The 20,467-nt window shown below is 36.4% G+C and overlaps 3 protein-coding genes across 4 annotated transcripts; 1 reads left to right on the top strand and 2 right to left on the bottom strand.

Moving 5' to 3' along the window:
* Positions 1-1,192: 1,192 nt before the first annotated feature.
* On the top strand, positions 1,193-3,951 carry LOC115982503 (putative pentatricopeptide repeat-containing protein At3g11460, mitochondrial). Of its 2 annotated transcripts, XM_031105116.1 has the most exons (3): positions 1,193-2,763; positions 3,011-3,073; positions 3,863-3,951. In XM_031105116.1, the coding sequence occupies exon 1, from the start codon at positions 1,260-1,262 to the stop codon at positions 2,241-2,243; it is 984 nt and encodes a 327-aa protein (XP_030960976.1). In that variant the 5' UTR covers positions 1,193-1,259; the 3' UTR covers positions 2,244-2,763; positions 3,011-3,073; positions 3,863-3,951. The 2 variants fall into 2 exon arrangements, with proteins under 2 accessions (XP_030960976.1, XP_030960984.1); XM_031105124.1 differs by lacking the exon at positions 3,011-3,073 and having other exon boundaries at positions 3,863-3,929.
* On the bottom strand, positions 3,747-5,412 carry LOC115982492 (pentatricopeptide repeat-containing protein At1g05750, chloroplastic). The gene has a single exon (XM_031105106.1). The coding sequence runs from the start codon at positions 5,307-5,309 to the stop codon at positions 3,756-3,758; it is 1,554 nt and encodes a 517-aa protein (XP_030960966.1). The 5' UTR covers positions 5,310-5,412; the 3' UTR covers positions 3,747-3,755.
* A 2,475-nt stretch (positions 5,413-7,887) lies between these two features.
* On the bottom strand, positions 7,888-12,630 carry LOC115982483 (receptor protein kinase TMK1-like). Its single transcript, XM_031105095.1, has 2 exons — positions 9,843-12,630; positions 7,888-8,751 (listed from the first exon to the last, which is right to left on the bottom strand). Exons 1-2 carry the CDS (start codon positions 12,262-12,264, stop codon positions 8,246-8,248), a joined length of 2,928 nt encoding a protein of 975 aa, XP_030960955.1. The 5' UTR covers positions 12,265-12,630; the 3' UTR covers positions 7,888-8,245.
* Positions 12,631-20,467: the final 7,837 nt, after the last annotated feature.

The raw sequence follows: 20,467 nt of genomic DNA, 5'->3' as shown, positions 1-20,467 counted from the left end.
CCACCACAAGGAAAAAATCTAACCACCACCCCCATCAACCACCGGCATCAACACAACCAAAACCATCACCATCAACCCATTTTTCCTCTCCATTTCCTTGTGTCTAAAAGCTTACCACCACCATAAAAAATATTTTAAAAAAACCTAGCTACCACCAAGAAAAAAAACTAACCACCACTGCCATCTAGCAAACCCACCACGCTGCCGGCCAACAACCACCACCACAACCACAATAGCCACCACCATGCCAACCACCAAAACCATTAAAACAACCACCAAAACCCGTTAAAAAAAACCACCAAACCCACCACCAACAAAAACCACAAGAAATAGCAACCACAAGAACCACCAAGAGTTAAAAAAAAAAAAAAAAAAAAAAAAAAAAAAAAAAAAAAACCCACCACACCAATCTCATTGACAACCACACCACCATGCTGTCAACCATGACAATCTAGAAACCCACCAGGCCAAACTAATCGACAACCATGCCACCACGCCGGTCTCCACCTCACCACACCACACCATCACTCCAATCAGCAAACCTAAGACTAAAATCCACCAACCCATGACCAAAACCGACCTATGGCAACAACCCACCTATGTTGGCAACTAGAGAGAGAGCGACAGAGAAGATAGAGAAATAGAGAGAGGATAGACAAAAAAAAGGGAGAAACAAAGAGAAGAGGGAGAAGAGAAGGGAGTGAGGAAGACAAAGATGAGGGAGAGTCAGAATAAAATAATGATATTTAGTTTTACAATCTATGAATAGTAAAGTGTAAATGTAGACGTGTATTGTAGCAGGATTGAAAAAAAATTACCAAATAAACACCTGGGTAATGCATGTACTTAGTGGTTTAATGCTTAAAAAATAGGATATCCGGAGTTTACAACTCTAATGCTCTTAGATCTTTAAACTATTTAGTTGATTCTCTTGAAACTTGGGCCCCCTTTTGTAATTGTCCCAATGCCATCGCCATCTTCTCTCTCCCCTCAGTTATTTTGTAGGTAGTGAAGGCAAATGATTGTGGCTGCGGATCTTTTCCTTAATAAATTTTGTACGGTTCTGTTATTGCATGCATTTAAGCTGTTAATCATTTATTTTAGAAAATTTTTTATGAAAAAAAAAAAAAAAAACTGTAAAAAATGTAAATAACATTTTTCATAAAAAATTTTCAAATTCAGACAACTACTCTCTTGTTGAAGTTTAGAACTATTTGCAGCTAATAAGAAATAATACTAATCCCTAGAAGATCTCTGTTATGTTATTGCATGCGTTGCTCTTAGAAGTAAGAGTTAACATGGCATCCACTCGTGACATCGTACCCTTGTACGCAACACTCCTCGACGCTTGCTCTTCCACCAAAAACCTCCAAAATCTCAAACGTCTTCACGCCCGAACAATTAGACTCGGCATTTCACCTCACGACTTCATCCGAACTAAGCTCATCTCCTCCTACGCCTCCTGTGCCCAACTTCACCAAGCTAACCTTCTTTTCTCCTTTGCCACTCGCCGACCCACTTACCTTTTCAACACTCTCATCAGAGCCTACTCATCTCTCAGTCTCTTCTCTCACTCTCTCTCCCTTTTTCGCCAAATGCTCCTTGCTGCCAAACCCATTGACCGCCACACCTTGCCCGTTGTGCTTAAATCGTGCGCCGGGTTATCGGCTCTACGGCTTGGCCGGCAAGTCCACAATGCGGTTTTGGTTAATGGGTTTACCTTAGATTTGGGAAATTCGAACGCGTTGATAACAATGTATGTTAAGTGTGGTGATTTGGAAAATGGGCGTAAGGTGTTTGATGGAATGCCTGTGAGGAATGAGATTTCTTGGTCAGCGATGATGGCAGGGTATGGGATGCATGGGTTGTTTAGTGAAGTGTTTGGGTTGTTTGATAGAATGTTGGAGGCTAATGAGAGGCCGGATGGCGTGACTTTTACGACGGTACTGACAGCATGTAGTCATGGTGGTTTGACAGACAGAGGGAGGGAGTATTTCAAGATGATGCAGGGGAGGTTTGGGGTTAAACCAGGGCTGGAGCACTATACGTGTATGGTGGATATGTTGGGGAGGGTAGGCCAGGTGGAGGAAGCGGAAAAGTTGATTTTTGGAATGGAGATAGAGCCTGATGAAGCTCTTTGGGCCGCATTGTTGGCTGCTTGTAGAATTCATGGGAAGCTGGAGGTGGCTGAGAGGGTGGCAGAGAAGGTTTATGGGAAGCAATTGAGTGTAGAATCTTTGTGAATCATTTTCCTGCATGGACTTAAGATTGTTGCTTGAATGAGTTCTATAGTTCAAGAAGCTATGTTGGGGAAGACATTTTGACTTCTTGGATCACCATGAAAATTGAAAGTCATTTCTGGAGCTGAAGCATTTAGCAAGCGAACAGATAAGAGTGCTCATTTCACCTTTGCCAGCTTCTTCTTTTGAGAAATACCTTTTGGTGGCAACTCATGGAAATGCCATATCAAAGTATACCATAAATTCTTTGGTTTCTTTGCTCTTCCTTTGCATGGTTTAAGTGTTTCTTGATGACCTTGCTATCAATATTTAAGTGATATTGATCGGTGAGGGATGATAAGAACACGCTACAAGTTGTTACATTGACCAGAAGATAAAAGGGGTTGGTATTTCATGAGTGGTAGAAGAGCTGAACTGAAGCTACTATTAAAATGTCCAAAATTGGGGAAAGGAGCCGTTCGGATAGTTTGGCCAACAAATAGAGATCATTATACTTTTCAAGAATATATTCATAAATTTTAAGGTGACACACTTCTTTCTTTATACAGTGTTATGTTCGTTATTGTGTCTTTTTCAAGGGATTGAGGTTGTGAGTTGTGAATAATGATTGATTTGAGATTATGACAATTATCATCATCATAATCTGCTCAATTAAGCTCTGTAAGGATCTATTTTTTAGTGTAATTTTTTTTAGTTCCATACCTAGCTTCGCTAATAACATAATATGCTTGTACAGAAATATTGAATTAGCAATTTTATTTTCTATGTAGACTATGACGATGTATTGGCTTTCATTCACCTTCACATTCAGGCTTCATTATGATTGGTTCCCTGTATGTCATTCTTTCTTTTGTAGCTCTAGTTACAACAGTATGGCAAGATTGACTGACTCTTTCTATACATATATCGTTCTTCCTTTTGGAGTCTTCCATTTTGCATTAAAATATATACTTGTGTATCCATACATATATACATGTATGTGTATATCCATATATTTGTGTATGTGTATCCATATATACTTGTAACATCTGCCATTTTTGGATCATTAGCTTTGCATTGTGGTGAAAGAGACTCAATCTAATTTAAAGAAAATGCAAAAAATATCCCTGAATTTTGATTCAAAATCAAACTGATCTCTTACTATTATTTTTTAATTTGAAATTTCAAACCTGTGAGGTTAAAGAAATGACTAGATTGTTCCTTTTGTAACACTTTGGTTGGTTCCGTAGACAAAAAAAAAAAAAAAAAATGTTATCACACATGTTACACATGCTTTCTTTTAATAAAGAAAAAAATAACTTTAATGTAAAATTTGTTTGGATATTCTTCTTCTTTCATTTCCTGAATAGATTAATTAGTCATGGTTCTGAAGCTAAAAACATTTCACATGCAATCAATCTAAAACAGAAATTTATAGGCGAAAAATATGATGTCTTTACTCTTTAGCTTGATCAGCAGTTCACAAAAAACATATATTACATTCTTGTGTCTGTTGCTAAACCTCAATAATGTGTTTTAATCATCTTCATAAGATTCATTTTCAAAGGTCTGAGGTACATAACCACATAGTTTCAGTTCAAGGGACAGAAGCTCTAACATTGCATGAATGCTATCTGTTTCAGCATGGCAGTTATCGCCAGCCACAAATTCGTGAATGCTACAATCAATTTCAATTGAACTAGATCCCGGTTTCTTTTGTATTCCACGGGCCTTCATTGTCCTTCTAATCTTGCTAGCACCATCCCACCTACCAATGGCTGCATATATATTCGCAAGGAGAACATAATTGGAATCGCCACTGGGGTCCAATTCAGAAAGATAATTCATTAACCTCTCAGCCAAGCTGACATTCCCATGAGTCCTACAAGCAGCCAGCAATGACCCCAACACAACTTCATTTGGCTTCATTGGCATGTTTTCTATCACATTCAGTGCATCTTCCAACCTGCCTGCACGGCTATAAAGATCCACTATGCAGCCATAGTGCTCTATTCTAGGGGTAATTCTATGAACTCTCTTCATTTCATCAAAGAATTTGAGCCCCTCATCAACTAATCCAGCATGGCTACATGCAGTAAGAGCTCCTGTGAAGCTGATCCCATCCGGCTTGAACCCTTCCTTCTGCATTAAACCGAAGAACTCCAGAGCTTCTTCTACATGACCGTTAACAGCAAAGCCTACAATGATTGAATTCCATGATACCAAGGTTCGCTTCGTCATTTTCTCAAAGATTTGACGAGCAAATTCGATACATCCACATCGGGAATACATGTCTATCAAAGAGTTACTTATCCTAATATTGTCCTTAAAGTCTTGCTTCATAACAAATCGATTCATCCATAGCCCCAAACCAAGGGTTCCCAAATTGGCACACGCGGAAAGTACTGCAATAATGGTGACATAATCCGGTTCCACTCTGGCAAGCTGCATTTCTTGGAACCATAGCAACGCCTGCTCAAAGTGATCTTTCTTAACAAACCCACCAATCAAAGCAGTCCAAGAAATCGCATCTCTCTCAGGCATTTCATCAAACAGCTGTATTGCGTGCTCAACTTTCCCATTCCGCATATACCCATTAATCATAGTATTCCAAGACACCGAATTCTTCACACCCATCTCATCAAAAACCATTCTCGCAAGATCCACGCGTCTGCATTTTGCGTACATATCGAGTATTGCAGTACCGACCATGACATTGTTTGTAAGCAAACCAAACTTGCGAACATAAGCATGAATTGAAGACCCAAAAACCACACTCTCAAGTGGGAAATCAGCACAGGCCGAGAGAAGCGTAATGAAAGTGACGTGATTGGGTTCGACCCCAGCTAGTCTCATGCGTTGAAACTCTGCGGCGGCTTCGGGCAGTTGGGCATTTCGGCAGTGGCGAGCAATGGAAGAAGTCCATGAGACAACAGGGTCAATGGTGGGCCTGTTGGTCTGTGGGAGGGAGACACGGTGACGGTGGTTTGGTAAGGAGGAGGGTTGGGTTGGGAGTGGTGGTTTGGGTGTCTTCGGAGGAGAAGAGAGTTGGGTTGGAGTGGCTGTGTTAGTGTAGGCGGTAACGTTCATTTTGTTGTTCAAACTTCAAAATACCGTTTGTTTGATGAGTGGATCGAATGGAAAGAGAACTAGATAGAGAGATGAAAGGAGCTGCAATACCTATGAAACAATCTCAGCCATTGATTAAAAAAAATTAAGAAAAAAAGTTTTTTTTTTTTGGTTAAATGAAAAAAAAAAAAATTAAGAAAAGTAAAAAAAAAAAAAAGTGAAAAGTGAAAAAATTGTGAGAGAAGGGTGGGTGAATTGCACTTGGATCCTAATCGAGAGGAGTTAACGTATTCTTTTTTTTTTTTTTTTTTTTTTGGATATGAGTTAACGTATTCTTTATTCACTGTTATTCTTGATGAGTAGCAAATATTTTTTTTTTACAAAAGATAGAATCTGGAACATAGTTACGTGGATTTGATTTTCACCACAAATATAAAAAGATAATAAAGTATAGGATTGACCAATGCACTGGTTGGCCTAGGGGTAAGGGCCAACATCAGCCATATGTTTGAATTTTATTGTGTTGATTCTCTTTGGATCTTACTTTATTCACCTAGCTTTTTTTTGTGAAAATAGTTAGGGTACTGTCATGGTCACATTCAAATTGGGAAGTGAAGGTTTTGTTTTTGTTTTTTTCTGAATAAGTACCATACTAGGTTAAGAGAAGGTGTGTGGACACAACTTTTGTTACAAGTAGTAGTTAATTTATCATAGTCACACATATCATCAAATTGTGGCAAAAATTAGAACAATTTCAATGGTCCTAAATGATCAGTTGAGTTAATGAAACATTTCATAAAAATTCAGGCAAAAGAGAATGAACTTTTGACACATTTTATATGGTCAATTGTGAGTTTTGAAGAAAAAATGGTGAATTAATATGAAAGTGAGATAGTGTACTACTTTAAGTGGACCACTTGAACATGTTTGTGGCAAAATGTGTGGTTGCGGAAGAATTGATAGAGCAACAAGTGATGAATCGAATAGTATATTAGTAAAATGAGAGCCTTAACACTTGGGGGAAAAAAACATTTTTTTTTTTTTGGTAAACTGGATAATTATATTAAAATTAAGTGGTAGCCACCACAGAATTACAAATACGATCTTGGGTCATGCCCAGCTTGTCCGAAAACAAAAGACTAGCAATTACAGAAGGAGGAGAAGCAAAAACAACAAAATCATCCTCCATATTAGCTCCTAACTTGGCAAAAGTATCTGCGCAACGGTTAGCTTCTCTAAACATTTTAACACTATACATTAACATTTCCCTATAGGACTACGTAATGATTCCAATTTCTCTTCTGCTGATAATAAACTTGAGTAGCTTACCTGATGAAGCACCAAACCTCCTCCCAACTTTATATGCTTCTGCAAAAAAGCCTTACTAGCACTTTCAAAGTCTCTCGCACCAATTTTCAGGCTAGCAACCAAGTGTCCTCTCCTCTCCCATCCACTGCTCTGATCCTGAATCTACTTCAGACTAGCTCTACATTACGAAATACCACTTGGGGAAACTTGAAGAGCTCCCCTTCATTCGTTGCTAAGCGAAGGTCTTAGGTCTTCAAATCAACTCGTGCCTTTTCGAAGAATCTTGCACCTATGGGCATACAACCTAGCAGGGCCTTCCTAGGCATTATCATCATGATAAGAAATCAATTAGTTTTTAGTATAAATAGAATTCAAATCCAAATCCCTTATTTAACGACAATTTTATGACCTAAACACACTGTACATCAGCTTTGAAATTATGATTAGGAGTTTATAAAATTATGGAATAATATGAAATAAACTATATGAGTTATATTTTTTCTAATGCATTTGGGAGGTAGAATAGTAAAGAAAAAAAAAGATATAGTTTTATTATTAAATCATTCATCTTTTTATTTATATTTTATGCAAATAGGGATAAAATCGATTTCGCTTCCTTTTTATTAACAGTTTATAAAAGTTCTATAAATATTTGAATAAAGTATGAGGGAGAAATTTTTTTTTGGTTATTGACATTGCCTGGATTGCACGCCATCGGAGTTTCATTTTCTTCCATCCAAATCTAATAGTGTTTCTGTATTTTCACGAAGTATTTTATTTCTATTTTTGATGATTGTAATTGGTTGGAAGATTTGCCTGCTCAGTTTATGTAGGCTGTTATATCTTTTTTGAGGAGAAGATAGAAAATAAATCTTTATTGAACAAAGAAGAGCGAATTGCAATATGATTCTAAAACTAAGGGGAGGTTCCCCTGTCCATAACTGATCAAACTAAGTACAAAACGCAAAATTTACTAGTTGCAGGGCCTCCATTTCCTCATGTCTGGGATAACTAGCCAATGGGCATCAATAAACATGCAACACATACTCTCTACACTTACAAAATGGTATTTAGGTGATGGATGAGCTCACTGTAACTGAGCTATGGTTCATTCCATAACTGCATGGTATGTAGGCTGTTATTTCTTATGTACCCATGTAATTTTTTAGTAATAAATATACTTCTAATTCTTTTTTAAAGGGTTCCATATGCATATCCTGGGGCTCCCACAGTTGGCTAAGAGGGAAAAGAAATAGAATATTTAGGGGAAAATCAAGAAGTCATGATGAAAATCTGAAATTAATTGATGCTTGATAGGTTTTTAAATGACATCAAGTCTTAACAAAGCAAAATGAAATAGGTATAAAAGCAGACTACATAATTCAAGGAACAACAAACAAAGAAAGTATAAATTACTGCTTTTATCTACATCACTGTTCCAGTTCTCAGAGCTCAAGAATGAAATCCTGAATCACTGAGGGAAGTATACCTTGGGCACTTGAATTCTAACCATGAAATTATTGTGTGCAATCACCAAAAGGAGATGCTCCTTGAAAGCACAATGTAGATATATTGGGATCAACTAAATAACCAACATTTTTGAGAAGAATGCATCAAAACCCAATAATCAAAACTGACTGGGACTTTACTCATCGACCATCAGTAGAAGTGAAGGAATCTGCAAATCCAGTAGGCCTTGCTGGAATACTTCCCTTGCTACTATTAATACTAGTAAAACTGACATTGCTTTCTGTTTCCTGCCAAGCCTTTAACATCTGTGGAAGGGGCAGACTGTAATCAATTCCAGAGATATACTCTGATTCATCAGTCATTGGCTTCCATTTTTCAACGAGTAGAGACAGCACATTCACTGCATGGCCCATATCAGGCCGATGATTTGGCTCCCTCGCAGTACAATGTCCAGCAAGTTCAGCAATGATAGAGATGCTCTCAAAGGTCTCTTCATCTACTTCGATAGCTGTATCAATGGCAGCCATAAGAGTCTCTTTGTTTGATTTGATTCGCCAAAACCACTCCGCCAAGTACCGGCTTTCCTCTGAGCGACTCTCATCAAGTGCCATTAATCCAGTCAAAAGTTCCATCAACACCACTCCGAAGCTGAACACATCAGCTTTAGTTGTGATTTTCCCCATCACTGAAACCCATAGAAACGATATATAAGGAGACTCTATAAGTGCATCAAACCATGTGATATAAAGACGAAATTTTGAAAAGGCTATCATCTCAAGAACACCCAAAGATCCTGACCCTTTGATGATCAAGAAATTTTTTACCTTGGAATTCAAATACAATTGAACAGTTTAATTTGGACATACACTAAATCAGAGTCATAATTCTATAACCATATCATACTCATTGGAAGCAGTATTTAGATTCACTTTTTTAATTTCTTTACACCACATACTTGCATATAGTTGTGTTTTTTGAAATCTGCAGTTTAGTTTTGATCTCTACTAGAACAATCTTTGTCAGAAAAACAGAAACTTGAAATAGCTATGTTGCAGGTTGTCAATCACCTTGGAGCTTTTTCAGAAATAAAGCATATTAAAAAGAAAAAAGTTTTGGGCTAACAAAACATAGAACTAATTAACAAGAACAGGAAAGAAAAGCTTGCCTTTGGTGTAAAATATAAGTAAATGTGCATTCTAAATAATGTGGGAAGCGTGAAGTAAAAATTGTTCTAATTTAGTCTTATTTAATTTTGGGGTCACTTGGATTTTCTGTTAGGTATTATTAGTTAATTAGGTAATTAGTATTTTATTTCCTACCATCAAGATTATTTTTGAAAAATCATTAATGGGGATTTCCAAAGTCAATTAGAACTATTGTTTCCTAAGTCCACTATAATTAGGTTTAACAGTACCTGTTTTATTAAGTTGTGACCTCAGCAACTCAATAAAATTCTAATTTCAAATACTCAGAATTGGAAAAGCTTTACACAACTGAGACCACAAATTACCTCCTTTTGCAGTTTGGAAATGGAATTAACAGGCATTAGAAGAAGGGTTAGGCATGCCATCTTAGAACTGACTAAAAACTATAAAAAATATGAGATTATATACAAAATGCAAGAATGTTATCAAGATTATCTTCACAGTAGTAGTAAATCATAGCATATGTAGTTTTGTTTTACATCCTCAATATCTATGATCTAATATCTAACCAATGCCAAAATTGAGAATTCACAGGGGGCCAAAAAGGAAAAAAAAAAAAAAAAAATCTTACCAGCATATTCAGGTGCGAGGTATCCAAATGTCCCAGCAAGCTTAGTAGCAATAGATTTCTCACCATCTGGAGCAAGTTTGACTAACCCAAAATCTGAAACTTTTGCCCGAAAGTCATTACCCAAAAGAATGTTTGAAGACTTGAGATCTCGGTGTATAAAGGTTTCACGAGCCAGATTATGAAGATACTCCATTCCTCTAGCAACATCCAATGCAATTGAGAGCCTCCTGGTCCAAGATAGTGGCTCCAAATTCAGGCTCTCCCAATGGAAAAGATGCCTGCTTAGAGCACCCTGAGGCATATACTCATACACAAGAATCCTTTCGTTGCCTTCGATAGAGTACCCCAACAGAGATACCAAATGGCGGTGTCGAACCTTAGACAGAACAGCAATTTCAGCCTCAAATTCATCCAACGCTTTGCTGCCAATCACCCCACACTCCATTCTCTTAACGGCTATTTTTGTCCCATCTTCTAATTCACCCTTATAGACAGTTCCAAATCCACCCCGGCCAAGCTCATTTTCTGGTGCAAAATCTTTAGTCACCTTGCGGAGAACTTGAACAGATATGATCAGGTTCCCAGACTCAATCACATGAGAATTTTCAGTTCCGCTGCTGGTGTCACTTGTAGAACTAGTTCCAGTTAGAGTAGACAAACTTCCAGTGGTGTTATTCGTGACTGCAATCTTAACCATATTTTCTCGATCAGATGGGTCTCTAGGATGAACCACAATGGAACTAGGAGCTTCTAATGTGTGTTTCCCCTTCTTACAACAGTATACAGATAAAATAATCACCAGAAGAACCACAACTGCAATAACAGCAGCTCCAACCAAAATAATTATTGTTTTCAATCCTTTGGAGCTTTTTGGTTGAGATTGCTCTGAAACAGAACTAGAAGAATTAGAGCTTGAGCCCCTACGTGGGGGAGGTGGTTTATAGGATGGTGATTGTTGTGCAGAGGCGGGATGGGGTGATGTATTATTAGAGGGAGAATCTGGACTCATGGGTGGTGGATTCTTAGCAGGTGGTGGATTCTTAGCAGGTAGTGGAGCCTCAGTCTGATTAGCAACAAACAGAGGATTTCCCTCAGTAATAACCTTCACACTTCCCGGAAATTTTGGTAGTGGTGGCTCAAGATTGTTTTCGCTCAAATCCAACAATCTCAATGATTTCAATTCAGTAAAATTATCAGGGACTATACCATTTAAATTGTTTCCTGCAAGCCTAATTTCCATCAAAGAGTCTAATTTTGCAATTGAAGGACTTAGAGTACCATTAAGCCCATGTCTTGGCAAATTTAAAATAGAAACCTGGGAATTGGGGTTGCAACTCAATCCCAACCATGGTCCAATACACGGGTCATCACCAGACCAGTCAGAAGCAAGACTCGAGGGATAATTCACATCACCAAGAAAATCCAAAAGTGAAATAACATCAGGGGAACATTTTATCCCAGGATCAGGTTGACAAAAAGAATTGTAAGCAAAAGAAACATTACCAGCTTTAAACTTTGGTATTGGACCCATTAGCCTGTTATTGTTCAAGTCCAAGTTGTCAAGCTCCAAACTTGCTAAACTCTCAGGAATCAGACCAACAAGTTGGTTTCCATTGAGGTTGAGATCTTTCAAGGATGTCAGGTTTCCTATGCCTTGGGGAATAGTCCCCGTGAACTGGTTTCCATGTAGCCAAAGCTGTGTCAGTGAAGTCATTGATGCAATTACATCAATTGGACCAGTCATCCCTCCACCACGTTGATCATTCAGCCACAAGATCTGCATCAATGACTGTCCAAAACTAGCTGGAATCACACCAGATAAGTTGTTATATGAAAGCTTCAAGTTTGAGAGAGAAGGTAATGTGCCTAGAAATTCTGGCAATGGCCCGGCTAAATTACTATTTACCAAAGAAAGATTTGTCAATTGAACGGATTTTGCTAACCCATCTGGAAGAGACCAACCAGTACTCGCATTAAGAGGATTGTAATCCAAAGCCAGAACACGAATACTGCTAAGTTCATCAAAGAAATCAGAGGGAATTGAATCGAATTCATTATAATCTAGGTAGGCAAATTCTAACTCTGACAACCCACTAAAGGTGGGCAATGAACCATTGAACTTGTTTCTTTGAAGGCCCAAATTGGAAAGCTTTGAGAGTTGGTTAAAGTTTTGAGGCAAAGGTCCTATGAGACCAAGACTCTGAACCTGAATCTGTGACACTTTATCCCCTGAACAGATCACATGAGGCCAAGATGGTGGGCCACATGGGTCATCATCTCCATTGCCAGGCCACTTGAGAAGCTCTGGATTCTCCAACCCTTCTCTGAAATCGTTCAGAATTTTGAAGTCACTAGGGTCTGTGACACTATTTGCCACTGTGAAAAGGCACAGGGCAACACAAATGCACAGCCCAACCTCCATGAAGAAAATAGCAAATGCCAATGTACTTAGAAAACCCACATGATTGCTAAAACTCACTCGCTCATATCACCAAAGTACTACATGCAAACAAAGACCCAGATACAGTAAAAGAAGAACAGCGTGATTGGGAAGTGAACTAAGAAACAGGCATGCAAAAAGTAAAGGTTTTTATGAAAAATGGTGAAGACCCAAATGGGAAAATGGAGGTTTTATGTTGGGACAAAAACTGTTAGATAGAGATCAGCTTCTACTTTTGTGGCTTTTATCCATTTCTCGATGGAATAAATCTGAAAGCAGTAGTCCATCTCCACGATGACTGTCTCTCTCTCTCTTTGCCATCCCTATCTTTTTTACCTTTTTTGTTTGTTTCTGCTCTCTCTAATTTACATTTTATTATTTAATAAAACATCTTATACTCTTGTCAAAAAGGACTGTGCCGGCTTGGGCAACTTGAAGGGGACACAACACATTGACATAGGAGCCACATAGGAACTAATAAATGTTGGAAGCAAAAAAGTTTAGTAAGTGTTTACAATTTTTTCCACCACTATTTATATAATAGACTATAAATGACAGAAAAATAATAATAAATTCATATAAAGATAACATACAACATACATATCATCACAGTTTATTAGATAAAATAATTATAGTAAAAATCATAATTTTTTATGTAGTATAAGAATGAATAAGCAAGAGTGAAAAAAGTAAGCAAGAGTGAAAGTATTAAAAAAAAATATATATATATATATATTTTATTTATTTATTTTTATTTTTTATGATGGGATAAAAAAAAGGATTTTGATTTCACTAGCTTTGGGTTTGGTATAAAATCAAGAAAAAACTTTTGAAAATAATAGTTTACACTTGTAGGTATGTTAGGCTCAAAGCTAAAATTGTGGGTCCTGCAAAGATTATAGGTTATGATGTCGGCCTATTGAGAAGAGTGCTCCGGTAATTTCGGTTTGGAAGTTGCTATTCCTCGTAGTCGTAGGTAGACGCAGCATCTCTTGGGACTAAAAAAATTCTCTGCAAGGAAAACAGAATTCCGGGATTACCAGATTCTTCTTGAAAAATAGATGAGAAAAATATATTCTCTTTGAAAAATATTCTTTACTTTTACTCGGACTCTTGAAGAAGGAGAATTGGTGGAAGAAAATGATCAACAACAGAAATCATTGTAGTGTTAGAAAAGAAAGTGAGCGATGATTTAAAAAAAAATAAAAAATAGAAGAGAAATGGCCAAGTGGGTTAAATATTTTTGAGAGAGAAAAAAAAAAAAGTAATACATGATATGTTATTTTCATAGCTCAAAATGGTGTAAATCGATCATTTGTGATTGGTAAAAGTTTATCTATATATTTGTTATGACTAATGTCATATTCATAACTCTTTTTTCACAATATTTTTTATATTTGTTAAAATAATTAATTGTAAGTAATGGACATAAATTTTTTTTATGTAAATCATTATTATTTTTTTCATTCATCACAAACTCAGAATCAATTAGTTCAATAATAATAATTGTTATAACAAGAAAAAATTACTTCAATAATTTTTTTTAAAAATTATGTCTGTTACACTTGTGATTTGTTATTTGTAAAATGAAAAATCAATTAAATATTTGGCTAAACATGTGAGGTGCTAGGCGGGCTCATAAGTCCTAAGAAATAATAAAATATTCATAATTGAAATTAGTATTTGAAATTAAGAAATAGAAAAAAGAATATGCTTCATGTTCGAAATTTTAATGCAATAGACTTTTACTTCTTCTCTTTGTCCGTTCATTTTTGTGGTCAATACAATAGGATTGAATCTATTAACTCCTCCTGGCTCCAAAGTCCAATGACAAGATATTTCAGACAACGCAACCCCAATAAATTAATAATTAGTTTGTGTCGGCTATTTCTTTCACCACATGACTTGAATGAATTCTGGCCATTAATTTGTTACTCTATGAACTAGGTTAATTAAAGAGGGGTGAAGAGCCGAAGCTCAAGCTTTCAAGAAAATTCTATCTCATATTTAAGTATTTATTAGTATTTAATTTGTATCCTTGAAAGTCCAGAACTTTGTAACTTAATTAGTACATCTTTATATGTATAAAGTGTTTGATTTGATATTTTTATTATTATTTTAATGTGGAGGTTTAATTTGAAACTATCCTTTAACTGTGAGTTTAAAATATAATTTACACTTTGTGTGTTTGTGTTTTACAATGATTGTTTTTAAAGAAAGCAAGAGGATGTATAACACATTTTATCCTATTTGTATAATTGTATTAATAATTCTCATATCAAGAACCTTCTACTAATACTTCCTAGTGATTTCAATAGAAATATTCAATATTTGAATCCATATTCCCAACTATCATATTAATTATTCTTACAAATTATGCAACATATGCAAACTAGTAATGAGTTTCTATAATTATGTGCTCATATAATGCCCTACAAGCATGCTTGCTCAAATGATCCTGCATTAGATGTTGGTGGGAGGAAAACCCCAGCAAAAGCGGAATATATTTTCGAAGGAAAAAATGTAAATATACTAATGAAGCTATGAGATTTGAACTTTATGCTCGAATACAATGAGAGCCATGGCGGGGCCACAATACAATTTTTGGTAGACTTAGTAATCACTTGCTAGACACGTTTCATATCTTTGATTTCATTTCACACAAAACAAAGTTTAGACCAAACTCTTTCCTCAGGCGTTTCCTTGAGCGAAATGTAGCTTTCCTTGAAAACAGTTCATGTGTCCAGCTATCGCTTTCTAATAAAAATAGGAAAATGTTAACCAACACCGTATAGCGCCCGTTAAGGATAGGCTACTGAAAGGTTCAATTAATATAAAATTGCTATGAATTGATAAGAGAGGCTAAAAATATGACTGAAGTGATAAATGAGATTTAAAAAGTTAGCTCAATTGATTCCACATCCTATAAAGCTGATAAAAAATCTAATATAAAGTAAAATATTTAATATAAAGCAATTTCTTAACAGACCCTTACGGTGTTTGTTAACACGATTCATAAAATATTAAAAATATAATCCTATCTCTTCATTAAAAAAAAAAAAAAAATTACAAATAATCCCTACTTCCTAGTGGTTATTCTTTGATTGTTGCACAAAAAGGGACCCCTTTAAAAATTATAAGTACCAAGTTATTAATTAGGGTTACATGGGGTTAGAATCTAGCACTTTGAGGTTTTATCTTCTAGACATCCTGGACAATGACAAATTTGTGTAAGAACTAGAGTCATGCTCTTGAAATTGCTTCCTTAAACTCCCTTGGCCAGCCCTTGAATTTTTTTTTTTTTTTTAAATTTTTTATTCCTTGTTTGCATAATCTGTGAGATTTGTGCGTACACATAATTAACTTGCATTGATTGATTACAATCATATGTATCCCTAAAAGCCTTTCACATTAGTTTTAATTTTCTAGATGAATTTTTTTTTAACCACTTTGAAAGAATCTCTTACAACCTATTACATGACGATTTATAAGCCTATTTATACAAATTATTTAAACAAGTCACATAACTTATTAAAAATTTCATGTGATTAAAAGTTCATGTAAATGGTCTTTTCAACATCTATGTGGTAAGTTGGAGGAATTTTCCTCCAAATCGATTTGGGTAAACTTTTTCTTTGTGGCAAAAATTGTCGGTATTGGGCCATATGCTTATGCCCAATAGACATCCATGCAAACAATTTGCTATAAAGAAAACCCTAATTGTAGAGTTTATTGTCTGGAGCTAACTAAGTATACTTTTTTAGACTAGAAAAAGTTGCTCATAAAAGGAGGTGGCTTCCCTCAGCCACCCATTAAGAATAAACCCTAACGTCCATTCTCTTTCTCTTGGTGCTCTTTATATGTTCCATAGTTCTAGGGTCGTATTGAGAAATTTCAATATTTTATCAGCGGACTATTGAAAGTGCTGGTATGTGGGAACCACATGGTTCTTACATACCAATAAGTCCCGAGAGCTCGTAGCGTAGGGGGATCTAGTTCATTACTTGAAATAGTCAAAAGATGACTTGATTCAACATTTTTTGGTTTTACTCATGTGAATTTAAAAGTCTTTGTCAAAACCTAGAGATAATTGTTCATATCTTTATAAATACGACTATAGAGTATAGACGTGTTTATATTTTGAGTGATATTGAAGATATGACAAATTTTATTACATAAAGCTTAGAAATTGAATGTGTCACTAGTCACTAAAAAACAATTCAAATATTCATTTATTAAGTAGTTAAAGTTTGCCAATTACATTCATTTATTACCACATAAATTTGTATGATTTGTGCAATAAAATTTGTAATAACTATAGCATTTTCCTTATTGATTTTCTCTTATAAACCATATTCATATCCGAACAAAAGAAATGGGAAAGGTACGTCTCTCTCAACACTTGATGCCTAATTACTTTTTGCTTCCTTTTATAAGAGAGAGAGAGAGAGAGAGAGAGAGCGAAAAAAGCACTTAGGAGAGCGGGTATTGGTTAACTCTAATGGTTAATTTTATTAATTAAGTAGTTACTCTAATGGTTAACTCTTATCAGGTTAGGCATTTAACAAATCTAGCAGATTAATCTAAGTTGCTTTGAAGCTTCCAAAATTATTTCTTTTTAATGACTTTTTGGCATAAAACCCTAAATATTTGCTCACTCAAATGATTCTAATAGGATATTGGTGGGAGATGTGTAGGAGGCTTTTGTAACGAGTAACAACACATCGACCAAAGTTAGACAGAGTGAGGCCCATGTATTAAACAAATCAATATTATTACTAATGCCTAATCGTAGAGGCGTAGAGGAACTTAGGAATTGTGACCTATTGAGGATATCAGAACTTTAGAATCCAAATTTAGTCATAGTAGCTTTCTCTCATCCACTTTGTGTTTAAAAACATAATATTGTTAGAGACATTATGATGTACAAGCATGCCCATGAACCAATTAATTAATTTAATGTTCATAAAGCTATATAGAGACTCGACTCCAAGCATTCCAAAGGTGAAAAATTTCGGTAATATTTTGCAAATCGATCAGAAAAATTCAAATATAAAGTGAGCAAAAGTGGTTCATGATGTTACAACCAAAAAATCATATTCTTTGAAGTATTAATTAAACATCATGAACCATAAAAAAGACAGTCACATTATGTATCCATTCGCACATATATACTACCGTAATGATACAGAATGAGACTCCATTAACAACTGAAAAGTGAAAATCGTTAGAAACTTACATGTGAAATATCATACTTTATTTAAAGATCCACGAAGCGAGTTGATGGAGTTGAATAACTTGAATTCACCACTAAAAACAAATTAGTATTCTACGTGTAGCTCTCCACATTTCACTCATTTAAAGAAAATCTAAGTTGAATAAAAAAAAGAAAAAAGATATCAATTCCGATTCTTTTTCTTTTCCTATATGTTCTTCACAACCAAACAAAGCAATACTTTTTAGCAAAGAAATCTTCAGGTACACATCGCAAAAGAAAGTATAAAAAAAGACCATTTTGTCTTTGACAGTGCTCATGGTTCTCACTTCTCAGTTCTTACATCATTAGGAAGGAACTGAAATGCTAAGGGAATGACATAACTAAGGTTTCTCACTTTCTCAACTAAATTATGGGAGAGAAACTAGGAAGTACAAACACTTCATTTAGGGTGCTGTACCCATTTTGTATTGGCCGTTTTATGTTATAATTTTTCAGAAATTGTTCATATCATCGTATTGTATTCATATCTGTACCCGTATTTATGTTTATGTCCGTGCTTATTAGGAGAGAAATGGCTACTTAAGTAAACGCCCACACCCACATGCCAACTTAGTTTTTTTATTTTTATAAGTAGGAGCTTTTCCTCACACATTCCGTGTGACTCTTCCTCCACCTTGTGTGGTCTTCTCCACCATCAGTGGGTGGGTTTCTCCTCCACTGTGTGGGTCTTCGCTACCCATTCTCTTTGTGGCCAATCTGTTTTGTCCGTAAATCCCTAAATCTAAATCCCAAATTCCTCAGCCGCGTATCACCATCCACCATCCCATATCTCTCACATTGGTCGCTTATACTGTCATCGGATTCAGTAAGGAAGTGGGTCGACATTTGCATAAATAAAACCCGGTCATTTTGGAGCTTCTCTCTCGCCGTAGGAGCATGTTCCTCTGGAGAGTGGGTTTTCTAGTCTGGGTGGGTTTTGAGATTGTGCTGGTGGCTCTCGGTGGCTTTTCTGCCTGATGCAACTGCTGCTGGTCCATTTGTAGGGCGATTCACCGGCATTTAAGGGTAACTTCTGAATTCTGACTTGTATTTCTCTTTTGCTTATAGGCTCTGAATTTGGGATTATCTCTTGGTTGGTTCTATTTGGATGCTTTGTTTGTTTCCTTGGGCTTTATTACTCCTGGTTGGATTCGTCTTGTATAGACTAGGAATGAAAAATATAGAATGGCCATACTACTGAAAACAATGAATTCCCTTTGTTGGAATTGTCGGGGAATCGGGAACCCCTGGACAGTCTTTGCGCTCCGCGATTATGTGCGGCGCTAGAACCCCAACTTAGTTTTCCTCTCGGAAACTAAATCAAAATGCAGACATATGGAAAAAATAAAATTCAAACTTGGGTTTACAAATGGGTTATGTGTATTGAGTAGGGGCCGAAGTGGAGGGCTTGCTCTTTTTTGGTCCAGTGACACAAAGCTGGAGATTAAGAGCTATTCTAACCATCACATTGATGCGATAATTACAGAGACAGTCACAGGTCTTGTTTGGAGATTCACTGGGTTTTATGGATACCCGGAGACCCACCTCAGGGAAGAATCATGGAAACTCCTCTCGTATCTACATAGTCAATTTAATTTGCCTTGGTTTTGTTGTGGTGATTTTAACGAAATCCTTTCAATGTCTGAAAAAGATGGTGGAGCTCAACGTTCCCAAAATCAAATGGATGGCTTTCGTAGAATTATAAATCACTGTGGTTTTAAGGACCTAGGATATTGTGGCCCAGATTTTACTTGGTGCAACATGAAGGAAGGGAGTAACAGGATTTCGCTTCACCTTGACAGAGCTTTTGCTACTAATGAATGGCTCGGATATTTTAAGGAACCTACTATCCACTATTTGGTTGATTCCACATCCGACCATTGCATTCTTGCCATCTCTGACTCTCCTCCTCCATCTCGAAGAAATAAACGTCGTTTCCATTTCGAAGCTATGTGGGTCAAAAGGGAGGACTGTCATGATGTGATTGAGGAGGCATGGCACTCCGGTACTCTCTCTGCCACTCCTGAAGGGATAGCTTCAAATCTCCAAAGATGTGCAAGCGCATTGGCTAGCTGGAATTAGAATGTAGTAGGCAATATCTCTAAGAAACTAGCCGAGAAAAGAAAAGCTCTTAACTCCATTACAAATGTCGATTGACAAGGCTACAGAGGAGCTGAAATTAATCAGCTTAGAAAGAAAATAAATGACCTTCTAGACAGTGAGGAGATCATTTGGAGACAACGTAGCAAAGTCCATTGGTATAAGGAAGGTGACAGAAATATGAAATTTTTTCACGCCCGTGCTTCGGAGAGGAGGAAGAAGAATTCCATTTTGGGGCTTTGGAATGAGGAGGGTGTTTGGTGTGAAAGTAAGGAAAGCATCACAGCCACTGCCATAGCTTATTTTGAGAAAATCTATACTACATCTTCTCCCGTCGGAATCAATGAAGTCACTAATGCAATCCCTAGGCGTATCACAGATGAAATGAACTCTAAGCTCACCAAAACTTTCACAAGTGAGGAAGTCTTGAAGGCACTTCAGCAACTCCACCCCACCAAAGCACCTGGGCCAGACGGTATGTCCGCGATCTTTTTTCATAATTATTGGGACATTATTGGACCTAGCATTATAAACATGGTTCTAAATGTGTTGAATTCAAATCTTCCCATGACTGAAATAAACAAAACCAACATCTCCCTCATACCAAAAACCAACTAGCCAGCCAGAATGATAGAATTCGGTCCCATTAGTCTCTGTAACACCACCTATAAAATCATTTCAAAGCTCCTTGCCAATAGGTTTAAAGACATTCTCCCAAATATCATATCCGAAAACCAAAGTGCATTTACTCCTAATCGCTTGATCACGGATAATGTTTTTATTGCCTTCGAGTTCATGCATTATCTAAACCATAAAAAAGAAGGTAAA

The sequence above is a fragment of the Quercus lobata genome, chromosome 1, assembly GCF_001633185.2.
Source record: "Quercus lobata isolate SW786 chromosome 1, ValleyOak3.0 Primary Assembly, whole genome shotgun sequence".
Lineage (NCBI taxonomy): Eukaryota > Viridiplantae > Streptophyta > Magnoliopsida > Fagales > Fagaceae > Quercus > Quercus lobata.
The sequence above is the reverse complement of the archived record's forward strand: the minus strand, read 5'-3'. Positions and strand labels throughout refer to the sequence as shown.